The 13,209-nt window shown below is 32.4% G+C and overlaps 1 protein-coding gene across 1 annotated transcript in view; it reads right to left on the bottom strand.

Annotated features, from left to right (window-relative positions):
- LOC137643295 (serine-rich adhesin for platelets-like) overlaps window positions 1-13,209 on the bottom strand; it is a 30,022-nt gene that overhangs the window by 16,137 nt on the left and 676 nt on the right. The window contains exons 2-7 of the mRNA XM_068376134.1: window positions 12,532-12,623; window positions 10,086-10,186; window positions 8,729-8,866; window positions 7,514-7,621; window positions 5,845-6,021; window positions 5,095-5,193 (exon numbers count right to left, since the gene is read on the bottom strand). Coding sequence (XP_068232235.1) covers window positions 5,095-5,193; window positions 5,845-6,021; window positions 7,514-7,621; window positions 8,729-8,866; window positions 10,086-10,186; window positions 12,532-12,623 — 715 coding nt within the window. The remainder of the gene's footprint in view (window positions 1-5,094; window positions 5,194-5,844; window positions 6,022-7,513; window positions 7,622-8,728; window positions 8,867-10,085; window positions 10,187-12,531; window positions 12,624-13,209) is intronic.

The raw sequence follows: 13,209 nt of genomic DNA, 5'->3' as shown, positions 1-13,209 counted from the left end.
ATTGTATTTGATCTGTTGGCCAAGACAATTTTTTCATATGTAATTTCAGATTTATTTTGTGATGCTAATACAATCACTGAGGTAAAGGTTATCTTGAATATTGTCAACTCTGTTTAATGATATGATGCTCTGGCATGATGTTCTGACATGGAAGTCCAATTTTTTCAAAGTACCTAATATAATTTGTTACACATGTGAATCTCATGTTTCCACCAAGATGAAGGAAGTTCTTATGTTAGAGGTTATTACATTTAAATTTCAAGCAAAAATGAGTTGACTGGCCCTGATAATAACTTAGAACATTGATAATGGACACCACCAATCCACGCTATTAACAGATAAATAAAAGCTTAACCGTGGTGAGCAACCACAACACTTACATATATCGTTTACTATTTTCTGCAGAAATAACCACTAACTAATGTAAAGGGGAGAATTAAAACCCATTCATAATTTACAATAATAAACAGATACATATACTGTACTTGAAAAGCATCCCGAGAATTTACTGTACTTTAATATAGGAAAATTAGCATCCGATAAACAATTCTGTGGATATCCGCATATAATAAACATGTTATTCCTTTACCACTAGAGCGCAAAAATTAAAATTACATTTGCTGCAAGGAGAGTAGTAAACCTCTTTAGCTTACATTGATACTCCAAAAAGCTAACTAATGATGAGAATTTATTACATAAAAGTTTTCTCTATTATAGGAATGGAAAAGATTTAAGCTTAACCCCAAGCAAAGGAACCCAAGGGGTCATTTGAATTCATGTACAAATTTGTGGAGTAACTATCCTACATAGCTACATTACAAAAATCAATTCCTTTTTCATGCTCTAAGACCAATTATTTATCATAAACCATTGAACAATTGATTCATTCATTAGAAAGGCACAATGTATTAAATAATCAAAATTTTCAACTACATCAAAACAAAAATGAAATTAAGACTTCAAATGTAACTAAAAATAGCTAGGCTAATAGTGGTTCATAAAAACTAATTTTTTATCATTAAGGATATCCAATATCACCTACTCCACTCTACAAGTAAAACCATAGCATCATTTACCATTCATTGTGTAAAACATGGCATTATATAAATAAATTTGCTATCATCAAAAATTATAATCGATTCCATAAAAAAAAACTATATTAGCCAATCAAAAAAAAAAATTAATATCACATGAAGACAACAGAATTCAAAGAGTGTGTACAAGTATCTTAAAATATAAATTTAAACAAATTTAGGAATCATAGTAGCTTAGCAGTCCCAGTATATCTAAGACAACTACAGAACTTTCTTCAAAAGATAATGTTCGTTACTCTTTATTCTACTCCATTTTACTTCTTTGTAAATCACCTCAAATGGAGCTTCTCTGATCTTTGGTAACATTACAATGTACAGTATTTGAGCATCGTCAAAATGTGGGTACATCTAAGCATCATTCTAATGATGATCTAGCATATGAAAATTAATTTTCAAGAATGTAAATGTTTCAAGTACTTGAGGTTTTGAATCATATCTTGCTGTATTACATCAAGAACTCATACTTGTGCCCTTTCATATAATCTATAAAATTCCTATTAATGACTGGTCGGGGTTATTCCATTAATACAAACAGAGTGGATATAATGAAGAGAACCTTTGAATTTCATATTTCACCTCGAATATCAATCATACAGATACTAAGAAACCAATCAACGGACCTAACAATTTCTTATCAAGGTTAGACATACAACTTTTAACCCTTTAACCCCCAGGCTATTTGGAAATTTCCAACCCTTAACCCAAAGGGGTTATTTTTTTTCAAGCACATTTTGCAGTATATTATTTTTAAATTGCCCTAACAGCCATAATTTTCGTCATAGAGAGGTCAGGTTAGTCTCATTCTCTTGGAAAATGCATGAAGTTTCTTAAAAAACTATAAAAAATATGCAAAAAAAAATTTTTATAGCATTTTTTTGCAAGGACGTACCGGTACGTCCATGGGGGTAAAGGGATGGCTTTTGTGAAACGTACCAGTACGTCCTTTGGGGGTAAAAGGGTTAAGAATAAGATTTGAGATTTATCAGAATCAATTTTCCAGTCTAAAGCTGACTAATATACTGTACTGTGATGAAATAGATATCTTGGAAGTAGAATATTCTTTAAAACCATTTTACTTTCTTCTATACAATCTATATTTTCCCTTTTATAAATTCATGGGTCACTAAATTGAAATGTAAATGAAGCAATGGCTATTTAATAATGAGAATTGAGAACAAGTTAACAATCATCTAGTTTATGAATAAGAGAAAATTACTAAATAATACATAAAACTATCACCATTAAGATATTTGATCATTAATGGCACTAGTAGATAAACTGATTGGGGAAAATTCAATGGCATTGGATAAATGCATAATAATTCAAACCTTATATAAATCTTCAAATAACACGTATAGTACTCCCTATAAACTGCACTGTATTGACAAAATACAGTACTGTACATTGATAAAATATAGAGTATAAATAAAGCAATTCTACCCAAGTAAGTGCAAGGATTATCTCATTAAGGCTCTTCCATTTTTAATAATAAATCAATGGCTTACATTTTACTCATTAACATTAGTTCCCTTTATTCTCTCACCCCGGCATCTACTATAACCCAGCATACTTTACCTTCCTGCTAGGTACCTAAATCCTTATTCTTAAAAACTTATTATAACCTAATAAATTATAAAACTTTTTTTATTTCAAATTTGTAACCAATGGAAATATAGTCTCTGTCAAACAAACAAATTAAAGCAAGAATTGAAGATGATTGTCTACCAGCAAACATGTTTAACAAGACAAATAGCTTTCTTGAATATGTTAAAGATCTTTAAACTCAAATCTCTCTCTATCTGAAGGAAAACACTTCATTGCAAAATGGGAATTAACACCTTATGGCTTGGTAATCTATAGTTATGAGGAATACAATTCAGTCTTTTTTTTTATCTCCCATTGGTATTACAAGCATTCCTATCATATTAAAATCTGATTAAATACCTCGTCGATGCAATATATAATTCAGTATTTTCTTTAATCCAGACAAAAGTCGAACACATTTTAATAATCACCATTTTTCCAATTACCTTTATACAGGATTTCTTGGTCACAGGTACTTAATCATTTATGGAAATATTAACATGCATGTCATTACTTTACTAATTGTAGGTTAACACTACTTACTTTACTTTCACTTACTGTATTCACATTTTTCTTTTCTAAAGAGCAGACGAGACATTGAATAAATGTCAAGGTGAATGATCTAACCTACTATTTGACTCTCAGTCCAGGTCATGAGTTCTTTCAATACTTTTATTTTCTTCAGTATGTTACACTTTTTTTTATGATCACCAAATTAATGTAATAGTTCTTAATATCTATTTATTTTTCTTTAAGCTTCACCTACATTTATTACTTCAGAGCTTCATGGATGTACACAAACTTTGTGCATTCATTACCTGGTTTTTAAATGCATTTTTGCATCACTGACTATTCTAAATATAAAATCATAGCTATAAAACAGAAAACCATCATGGTATGGTAATTAACTCTTGCATTCCGCATCTACTATTATCATCTTGACATTAAAACACTAAAAAATAATGCCAAGCCAAAAAATCTAACAACTTAATAAATTGGAATAAAAATGTAAGACTAGAAACTTAATATCACTATCATCTTCATGGAAACTAAATCTATGATTAGGGTGCAAGTTTACATATACTTATTACAAAGTCTTCTATAACACAAATTGACAAGAGCATGAGCATTAACTTGAATTAAAGAGCCACACAGGAACAATAACATACATGGAAATATCTAGGAAAAAAATTATCATTGGAACATATTAAGAACAGCTTTCCACATGATTTACAGTGCAAAAAAGTTTTCTTGACGAAAATATCCTTTTGTTCTCTAGCATTAACTCTCATACAGCAGTGGTACCTAATAAGCATTTAAATATAAAGAATGAACACCGACTGACCATAATAACAAGAACATTTTACAACATCTAATTCTTATTTTAACCACTTTCCATTTAAATTACCCAATATTACAGTAGAAAGGCACCCATTACGACCCATGAAATGCGTGTGTACAGTACAATATTCTCTAGTAACCATAATATTCTTTAAAATTAAGAGTGGAATACACCCAATGTGGAGTTTTTTCCCCCCAATTACTAAGACCAAGCAATGCAAGAGTTAAAAATCTTGATACAAAGTCAAGTAGCAGAGGTCCTTCGTATTATCCCTACTAAATATACCAAGAGCCCTCACATTCTGTCCAAACTTTTTTTTTTTCTCATTTCTAGCATTACTTAAAACACCTTAAACTGTGTTATTTAATGTTCCCCATTACTGTACTGTATTAACATCTATAACAGATTAATCAACATTTACTCTCAGTCAGTGTTTACTCCCATTAAGAGTAACTATGGAATGATAATTCACCAGCAAAAATGGAGTAGGCTTTAAAGCTAGTTTTCTCTGCTACATAAAATACTATCCAAAAGTGTTAGTTGCTAAAGCTCAAATCATCTAACTGAACAAGACTATGTCTAGCAAACATGTTCATGTGAATACTAGCATTAGTCACTCAACTAACAGCTATCCATATTCTAAAATTTACACAAACAAAATACACTAAGAATTCAAAAGTATTAACACAAGCTGCATAAAATACTTTACTTTAATAATAAGGTCCCAATAATAAGCTTCAAATTCGATTGCCTAGGTAAGGAGAACAGAGATATGATTAATATGGTAAATCTCAGAAACATGTCAGTAGGTTATTTGCTCCAACAGGTAAATATGAGGGATTAAAACTTCAAGCTTTGATACAACAATGTTAGCAAGTGTAAGTGAGTGATAAAAGCACAATTTCACACTATTAAACCTTCAACATAAAATAGAAAACTGGAGCCAAGATGAACAATAAGCAACAACAATGTATATCGTTTAAAACAAAAACATTGAAAAAGAGGGTACCTTGCTGGGTACTCTATTAGCAAGCTTCCCAACAGTTAAGTGGCAAACCCCACATAGCTAACTACCTGAAGACTGGTCGAGATGTGAGGATGAGGGGGGTGGCAGAGCATGTCCTGCGATGTAAAACCCGAGTCCTGCGATGATACACTCACCAGCCTGGTGCCCTATAGATGATAATAGTATGCTACTACTTACAAAACAGAATATAATAGAGCAGCCTTGAAAAAATAAAATTGAAGTCCTTATTATTGTTCAAGTTGAAATTTCTACACTACAATAGTTCAGGATAGATATCAAAACAAAAAATAAAACATGAAGAAATATATATATATACCTGTATTCAAAACCATAAATACACATTTAAACTGTAATATGAAGTAAATTGATAAAATAAAAAATTTCAATGCAATTAATAAAAATCTCGGTATGAACTAAAACAAAATTCAGGATAAGGGACAAAAAGTTCTTATGAACTTCCCTACAAAATAAGCATACATTAGACTACTGTACAAGGATCTCTAACCATTCTAGACAGAGAAATGAAAGAAAGAAAGAAAGACATATTTTGACCTACTACATAGAGGTCAAATTAAAATAAAAATAAAGGGGTACACAAGGAGAGTTTCTCACTACACAACGACAGTGAAAGTAATGCAAACAACAAGACAAACTTGACAGGGCAAAGCAAAAATCTATAATTTTGTTTCAATAAAAACTAGAATAGAACTTACCTCATAAAATGGAGAGTGAAGCCAATTAAAGTTACTGATAATTATATTAATCTATACAGGCAAGCTACCGCTATTTGCACATACCTGGCTGACAGAGCGAGTGCGGTTATGATGCGATGGTGAGTGAGTTGAAGAGGATGAAGACGAATTTAAGGAAGAAATAGAACACATGGAGGATTTACGAGACCCTAGTGATGATGGGGACGATGGGGGTGTTTGCCAGGACCACTGGGTGTCCCCACCTTTAATATCAAGCAGCACCTGTAACCAACACTTACTGTGACGTGTTTTCTTTACGAATTACAACAATTCCAATCTCCCTTGATAACACTTCCTCTGTACAAATCTACATACAATATTAAAATAAATACCTATAGCCACATTATTTTTGACATGCTATAACATTCAATCAAAATATTTGTATCATGTATATCAAATTACTCCCGTATGACCTTCGCATGCAAATGAATATTACTTGGGTTATGTTGCAAAATATAGAGATTTGATAAATTATCCTTTTTATATACCAGCACACGGGTAAACAATGTATATTATCCAACTATTGCCTCCCATAACATAATTAGTCCCAACTCTATAACCTTCCCCATGTGAGTTTTCACCATGCAAGTTCCGGGATATTAGAATAAATCACTCAAAATAAAATAATTAGCAAATTTAACAATTGTGAAAAAATCAAAGATAGCTGAACCTACTGTAGACCTCAAATGAAATGATACTATACAAAAACTACCCAATGCACTTTGGTAACAGCTGAGTGAACCTAACCATAATGTATACCAATCACATAAAAATCATTCCATAGATATGAATCATATTATACAAAGTAAAGGAAAATAGTTCCACTCTTATGTTTATATTGTCTATCTAAACGGGGTTACCTAAACAGTGAGTTTTTCATTACAGTTACTATTGCCAGAGGAACAGCCTAGATTTTTAAATTTTATTATTCCTAGAAATGAGAGTACAGTATATGCTGTAAATAAGGGAGGATGTGGGGCGAGATAAAAAAAAAGTAATTTCCTCTTCCATAAATAAAGATAAAAGCTTTTGTATGTTTAGCAACGCAAAAGCACGGCTGTAGCTGGTTCCCTAACAAATGACTGGAGTATGCTTTAAAGACAAATAGTGGCTACTGACTTCCTATAAAGTATGTTAACTATTAAACCTAAAAGCTTTCTCAGTATAGTACGAATACCCTCTAAATTCATTAGATCTATTAAATAGAGTAGACCCTTCAATGTTCAAATTTATTTTGGCTATAAGAATATCTTAATATATGAAATTCATTATTTCTTACAAGTCGACAATCATTAGTTCCGCTTCACACAGACTGAATTCTACAAACATAACTACCTTGCCACAGAAAGTTAGAATATCAACTAAAGGAAAGAAATATATTGACTGTATATATGAAACAAGAATAAGAGATAAAAATCAGTATGACACCATAAGATATTTTCTAGTGCTAAATAGTATCAAACATTTCTTGTATGTACTCTTAAACATCAGCACAGCTATTTAGCAAGCTACCATTTTATCCTGTTAGTCCATCCTAAGATATAGCATAAACACGGTGTTAAAAAGTACAGTATAGCCAAAAATAACACTGTTGGCAGTGCACGACGTCAATAAAGACTACTCCATTGGTTAGTTAAATCAGAGATATTACATTAGTACCATATACTAGATTTCTGGTTTCTAAGCATGTAAGAGTAATATGCCACAGACTTACCTGCTCACTAGCTGGTGGAAGAGTGTGAGGATCAGCTGAATGTTTTTCCAGCTGAGTCATCACTTCTTGTAAATGACCCAATTCACTTACTAGACCAACTTCCTCCTCCTGTGGATAAGGGTTTAATCCATCACAAAAGAAAACTACTGTATACATAAAAGACAAGAAAGAATACATGTAATTTGAACTATGCAACAGATTAAAATTGCCTAAAATTAGTCTTATTGAATTAAATAAAATTACCGAAAATCTACTAAAAAAAAATTGGAAATACATTTTTAGATTGTGAGAGACTAAAATATGGTCATCAAGGTGGTGGAGAATACAATTTTTATCTCAAAGTACTGTAATAAAAACCAGCTGTCAATGAAGTTGTTAATGAATTTTGAAATCTAGACTTTATTTGATGAGTCAGTGGACTGGTCACATAGTTGCTTTCATTGTTAAGTGACAAAATTGTTGCTTCTTGTACTGCTGTGTTTGACCAACTAAATTACCTCATTCACTGGTTAGTCATTAACTTTTCTTCATGCTAGATGTAGCTACCAGTCTTAACACATCTAAATACCTGTATACAGGTAGATTAAATTACTGCACAATAATAATGGAATGAGAAGAAGAAACAGGGAGAGTATTTCCAAAATGATCTAAGAAAGGAGGAAATTTATAACTTTTAAATATTGAGTAATATGAGCTTTATTGGAGCGTTCCCCATAAAGGAACCCCTTATATTCTAAACAACAATTGGTTGACCTGCTGACTTTTTAATCTTTTCAATAAGAGAATTTAAAAAATATGTTTACTGTCTCAGCTTCTGAAAAGTATTGCTTGGATTACCACTTAACACTTCTCATAGAATATCAGCATTTTTGTCATAGGTTCTACTTATATAAAAAGGATTTTTTTTCTTTACTGGGAATAACCATATCACTACAGCATTCATTTCTGTTGGCATAATTTTGTTCGTGGTCTTTTGTGTACGTTATGGGAATTTTGTTTTGCAACTGCAAACTGGCCAAGTAATGTCCTTTTAGCCATCCTTAAAAATTAATGTAAATCTATTACTTCCAAGTAGTAATACAAAGATAGCAATACATTAAACTATCTCAAAAGCACGGGGGCTATTATACAAAATCAAATAAAAATACTCAATCATATTACTGGAATTAATTCACGAGTCAATATTTTTACAGAATTTATTAAACCCAAACCTACCAGGACGGGCCTAAGGGCAAGGGCAAAGGCACAGTAACGAGCCCTTTCTTCCGTAAGGGCATGACGTACAGCTGTCCTCTCCATCTCTTCTAATTGCCCATATCGAGCTCGAAGATCATTCACAGTGGACTCCAATACCTGTGGAAAAATTATTACAAACTACAGTATACTGTATTGTACTCGATGGTCTGTTTAAACCACAAATATGATCATGCAAAGAATTATAATATGATGATGTTTGAGAATTGTGATGGATGTGCTGGAGAGAGAGAGGGGAGATTAAAATCTGTGTGTACAGTACTGTATTATACTGACGGGGTGACTAATACCTCGTTGAAGTCCCTCTGTTATTATATGGTCAAAATTATAATGCATTCCGATTAGCAAGTGTAAATTACCCACACTTAATTTCTCAGTTTATGGGTACTGCATAAGGCATAGTTTACAAGTTATTGTGAATTTCCTAAGAAAATCTTACTACAACATATCAATGAAGAATGCATTTTAAATGTGAAAATTCAACTCCTTCAATATAACAGTGCTGTGTGCAGATCTAAACTGTACTAGAATCATGGTTTTTTTTTTCCTTGCAAAGGGTTTTGCACGTTTAAGAAACTTCTTTGCTGTCTTCCAAAGTATCTAAATATCCTATCTGATTAGGTTCCAAAGTTTCCATCATGATATGAGTAACAATGTACTGAAAATTTAAAAATCAACCAGCCATCTGCACTGCCATAAAATTCAACAGCTGTAAAGCCTTGCCACTAATACTGAAATCCAAAACCATCACCACTGTAATAAAGTAATTATGAAGGCCAAGAGCATGGCAAAATATTAACAGGCATTGGGCCACCACAGGGATAGTTCTCAAGTAAATTTTAAGAATTTCAGTATGTTTATGAGATGGTAAAAGTAGTGGAACTCTTTTTCCAAAATCATGAACTTGGTCTTAACCCTGGGAGCACTTTGAAGTCTTTCGTCACTCAAATGATAAATTTTTTTAAGGTTCCTGGTTAAACCATGTCAAGAATATGGATATACAAAGTAACAACACAACTTCTTTAACTATAAAGTACTTGAGATGGTAAGCCCAGATAAAATGTTTACATTCAAAATACTGAAGTTTGAGCATCCTGGGTTAAAGTTAGGATGACCAAACGAAAGACGTTAATGCTATTCGTTAATGCTCTTTGTATATAAATATGTAAAGAGTTTTTATTGAAAGTTTCTATGTTTATATGGTTGAGAATGCCCGTATAAAAAAAATTCACAGGTAAATAATATAACAAAGAGACCAACCCCAATACTTTACAATAAATCAGTAAAAACTGATGACAACTACATTAAAACTGCCTACCTTATTGAGTTCAGAGTTCTTCCCAGCCTTCTTTGCTTTCTTCTGGAGTCTAGCAGCATTTTCTGTCCTTTTCTTTATTTCAGTCCGAGCTTTCCTGTACTCTACAAATAAAAAAAAAAAAAACATGAAAATTATATTTATAAAATCAAACAAAGAACTACACAGAAAGAATGTAACATAACATCTTGACTAAAACTACATTCTGTGAATGGTTACAATATTACTCTTGGTAATTAACCTCTTCCAAGTACCATTGGAACACTAATGTATTTAGCCTAGTCTATTTATACTTGTTATAGTAATGAAACATCACATGACCAGCCTCTCTCAATAACATTGCATTCCTTCAGCACAACATTAAAGAAAAAAAATCGTCTTCGGCTTCCCATAGCTAAGTAAAAAGTATTTAGATTACACTTAATACTGTAGCAAACCTATATTATAAATAATTAAAATTATATGTTCTATTACCCTATTGCTAAAATCAATATACAGGTAACCAAACTATGCACCATTGGAAAGAATATATATCAGTAATACACTGTGAAAAATAGCAACTCCATATTTCATCTCTAGCAAATATTTTTGTTTTTTTTTTCATGGAAAATTATAGTAGATTTTGTTATGCTAATTTCAATTTTTCATTTGACATTTCACAGATTACGATAAAACTCAGTATTCAATCTCAGAATAACAACAAACAATTTATTTTCATGAAAACTAATTTTAAATAAAAATACAAAAAAGACACTGTCATCAAAGTTCTAAATAAAGAACCATAACAAAATCGTGAAACTTCCCTTTACATTTTAATAGCTCGCATGCATAGCAAATAAATTATGAATTCTGTAAATGAAATAATTTATCATAGTTTTCCACAGCACAAAATTAATTCATATACCTCTTGTTCATTACATTTTGGAAAATATTAATTGAATTATTCTTGTTTTCAGCTAACTTCAATACATCAATTCCATCTTTCATTTTTATAGTTTCGAATCTTTAACAAACAGTAATGACATAAAATAATTAAGATTTAAATGAAACATAAATTAATATTTCAGTATGAACACGCTTTACTTGGACCTATCATCAAATGAAGTGTCACTAAACAAAACCCTAGTTAGCGACAGTTTAATGTACAGTTGGGCACAGACGTCCCTGGTACACCTCGCTCTGTAATAGTGGACCCTGTGACACCCTTGCTTCGCAACAAGTACCCAAACAGATAGTGTAAAAAGATGGTGGGTGGGACAAAAACACAGAAACTCTCTGTGCAGTAAGGTTGTGTCTGGATGCATTATTTCAGATAAAGGTGTACCAGGAATTCATGTATCCAACTGTACAATGTTACACATCCAAATAATTATTTCGAAATTAGATACAAATATCTTGATATTTATATACCTCGTCTTCTGTATTTCCTGCTGTCTTCATAATAAAGTACCTGAATACGTACTTTACACAGTACTCTTCTTTTAAATTAATATTTGATCGCGAGTCCTCTTATCAAAAGCGACACCAAAGATTAACCGCCTTTACTTTATCATATATATCAAGGATAAAAATGCTTTAAAAATTGCAGTCTTTAAATACAAATATTCTAAAAGCTACAAAAGAAATCAATAAGTCTTAAAGCCGGCCCTTCAATGTCTGAATATCAGATCATTGATTTTCTTAATCTCATAATTAAAAATTGTCACTTTTCCCAACATACGTGCAAATCTAATTATTTTGCACAGGTATCTCAACTCTTGTATGCGCTAATAAACACCGAAAATCTCAATTCAGTACTTCACTTCTGAAAACCAGAATAATACTCTCTCTCTCTCTCTCTCTCTCTCTCTCTCTCTCTCTCTCTCTCTCTCTCTCTCTCTCTCTCTCTCTCTCTCTCTCTCTCCACTTCTGAAAACCAGGATATTTTCTCTCTCTCTCTCTCTCTCTCTCTCTCTCTCCTCCTCTCTCTCTCTCTCTCTCTCATCTCTCTCTCTCTCTCTCTCTCAGAAATCAAATCATTTGATATGAGCGCTCTCTCTCTCTCTCTCTCTCGTCTCTCTCTCTCTCTCTCTCTCTCTCTCTCTCTCTCTCTCTCTCTCTCTCTCTCAGAAATCAAATCATTTGATATGAGCGCTCTCTCTCTCTCTCTCTCCTCTCTCTCTCTCTCCTCTCCTCTTCTCTCTCTCTCTCTCTCTCTCTCTCTCTCTCAGAAATCAAATCATTTGATATGAGAGCGCTCTCTCTCTCTCTCTCTCTCTCTCTCTCTCTCTCTCCTCTCTCTCTCTCTCTCTCTTTTCTCTCTCTCTCAGAAATCAAATCATTTGATATGAGAGCGCTCTCTCTCTCTCTCTCTCTCTCTCTCTCTCTCTCTCTCTCTCTCTCTCTCTCTCTCTCTCTCAGAAATCAAATAATTTGATATGAGCGACACTAAAATATAATCGTTCTTTACCTTTAGTGTGATCTTTATCCAGTGTATGGTGGGACCTCCGCCATTCTTCCAGTCTTTCCTGGAGGGGAACCACAACACATTCCACCAAGGCACTGAAACAGAATAGTAATAGCTACATAAAGTCAAGAACAAGAAAAAAAAAATATGCTCAAATCCTATCAATACGCAGGTTACCACCTACATAAAACTGTAATTTCATGACAAAGTTGACCCCGACTGTAAAAGCAAATTATACAGGCAATCGATATAGGTAAAGGGTAATGCAGGCATAGAAAAAATGTCTCTGCACATTTTGGAATTCTTTGCCAGAGCTGTACTCGAGACTAATTGTAGAGTATAATGCAACTCGCATATCATTAGTTTACACTATGCCATCAATCTTGAAACGTTAGATCTATTGTTATTGTCTTTATCATACAACTGAAATATATAACTAAAATGTAAACAGTCCAAACTTAACATTGCAATATAAAATCAAATTATTATTATTATTATTAGCCAAGCTACAACCCTAGTTGGAAAAGCAAAATGCTCTAAGCCCAAGGGCTCCAACAAGGGAAAAATAGCCCAGTGAGGAAGGAAACAAGAAATAAATAAACGATATAAGTAGTAATGAAAAAGTTAAAATAAAATATTTAAAAAAACATTACAGATGTTTGTCCTTTTTTATTAACCAGT

This window comes from Palaemon carinicauda, chromosome 6 (assembly GCF_036898095.1).
Source record: "Palaemon carinicauda isolate YSFRI2023 chromosome 6, ASM3689809v2, whole genome shotgun sequence".
Classification (NCBI taxonomy): Eukaryota; Metazoa; Arthropoda; class Malacostraca; order Decapoda; family Palaemonidae; genus Palaemon; species Palaemon carinicauda.
The sequence above is the reverse complement of the archived record's forward strand: the minus strand, read 5'-3'. Positions and strand labels throughout refer to the sequence as shown.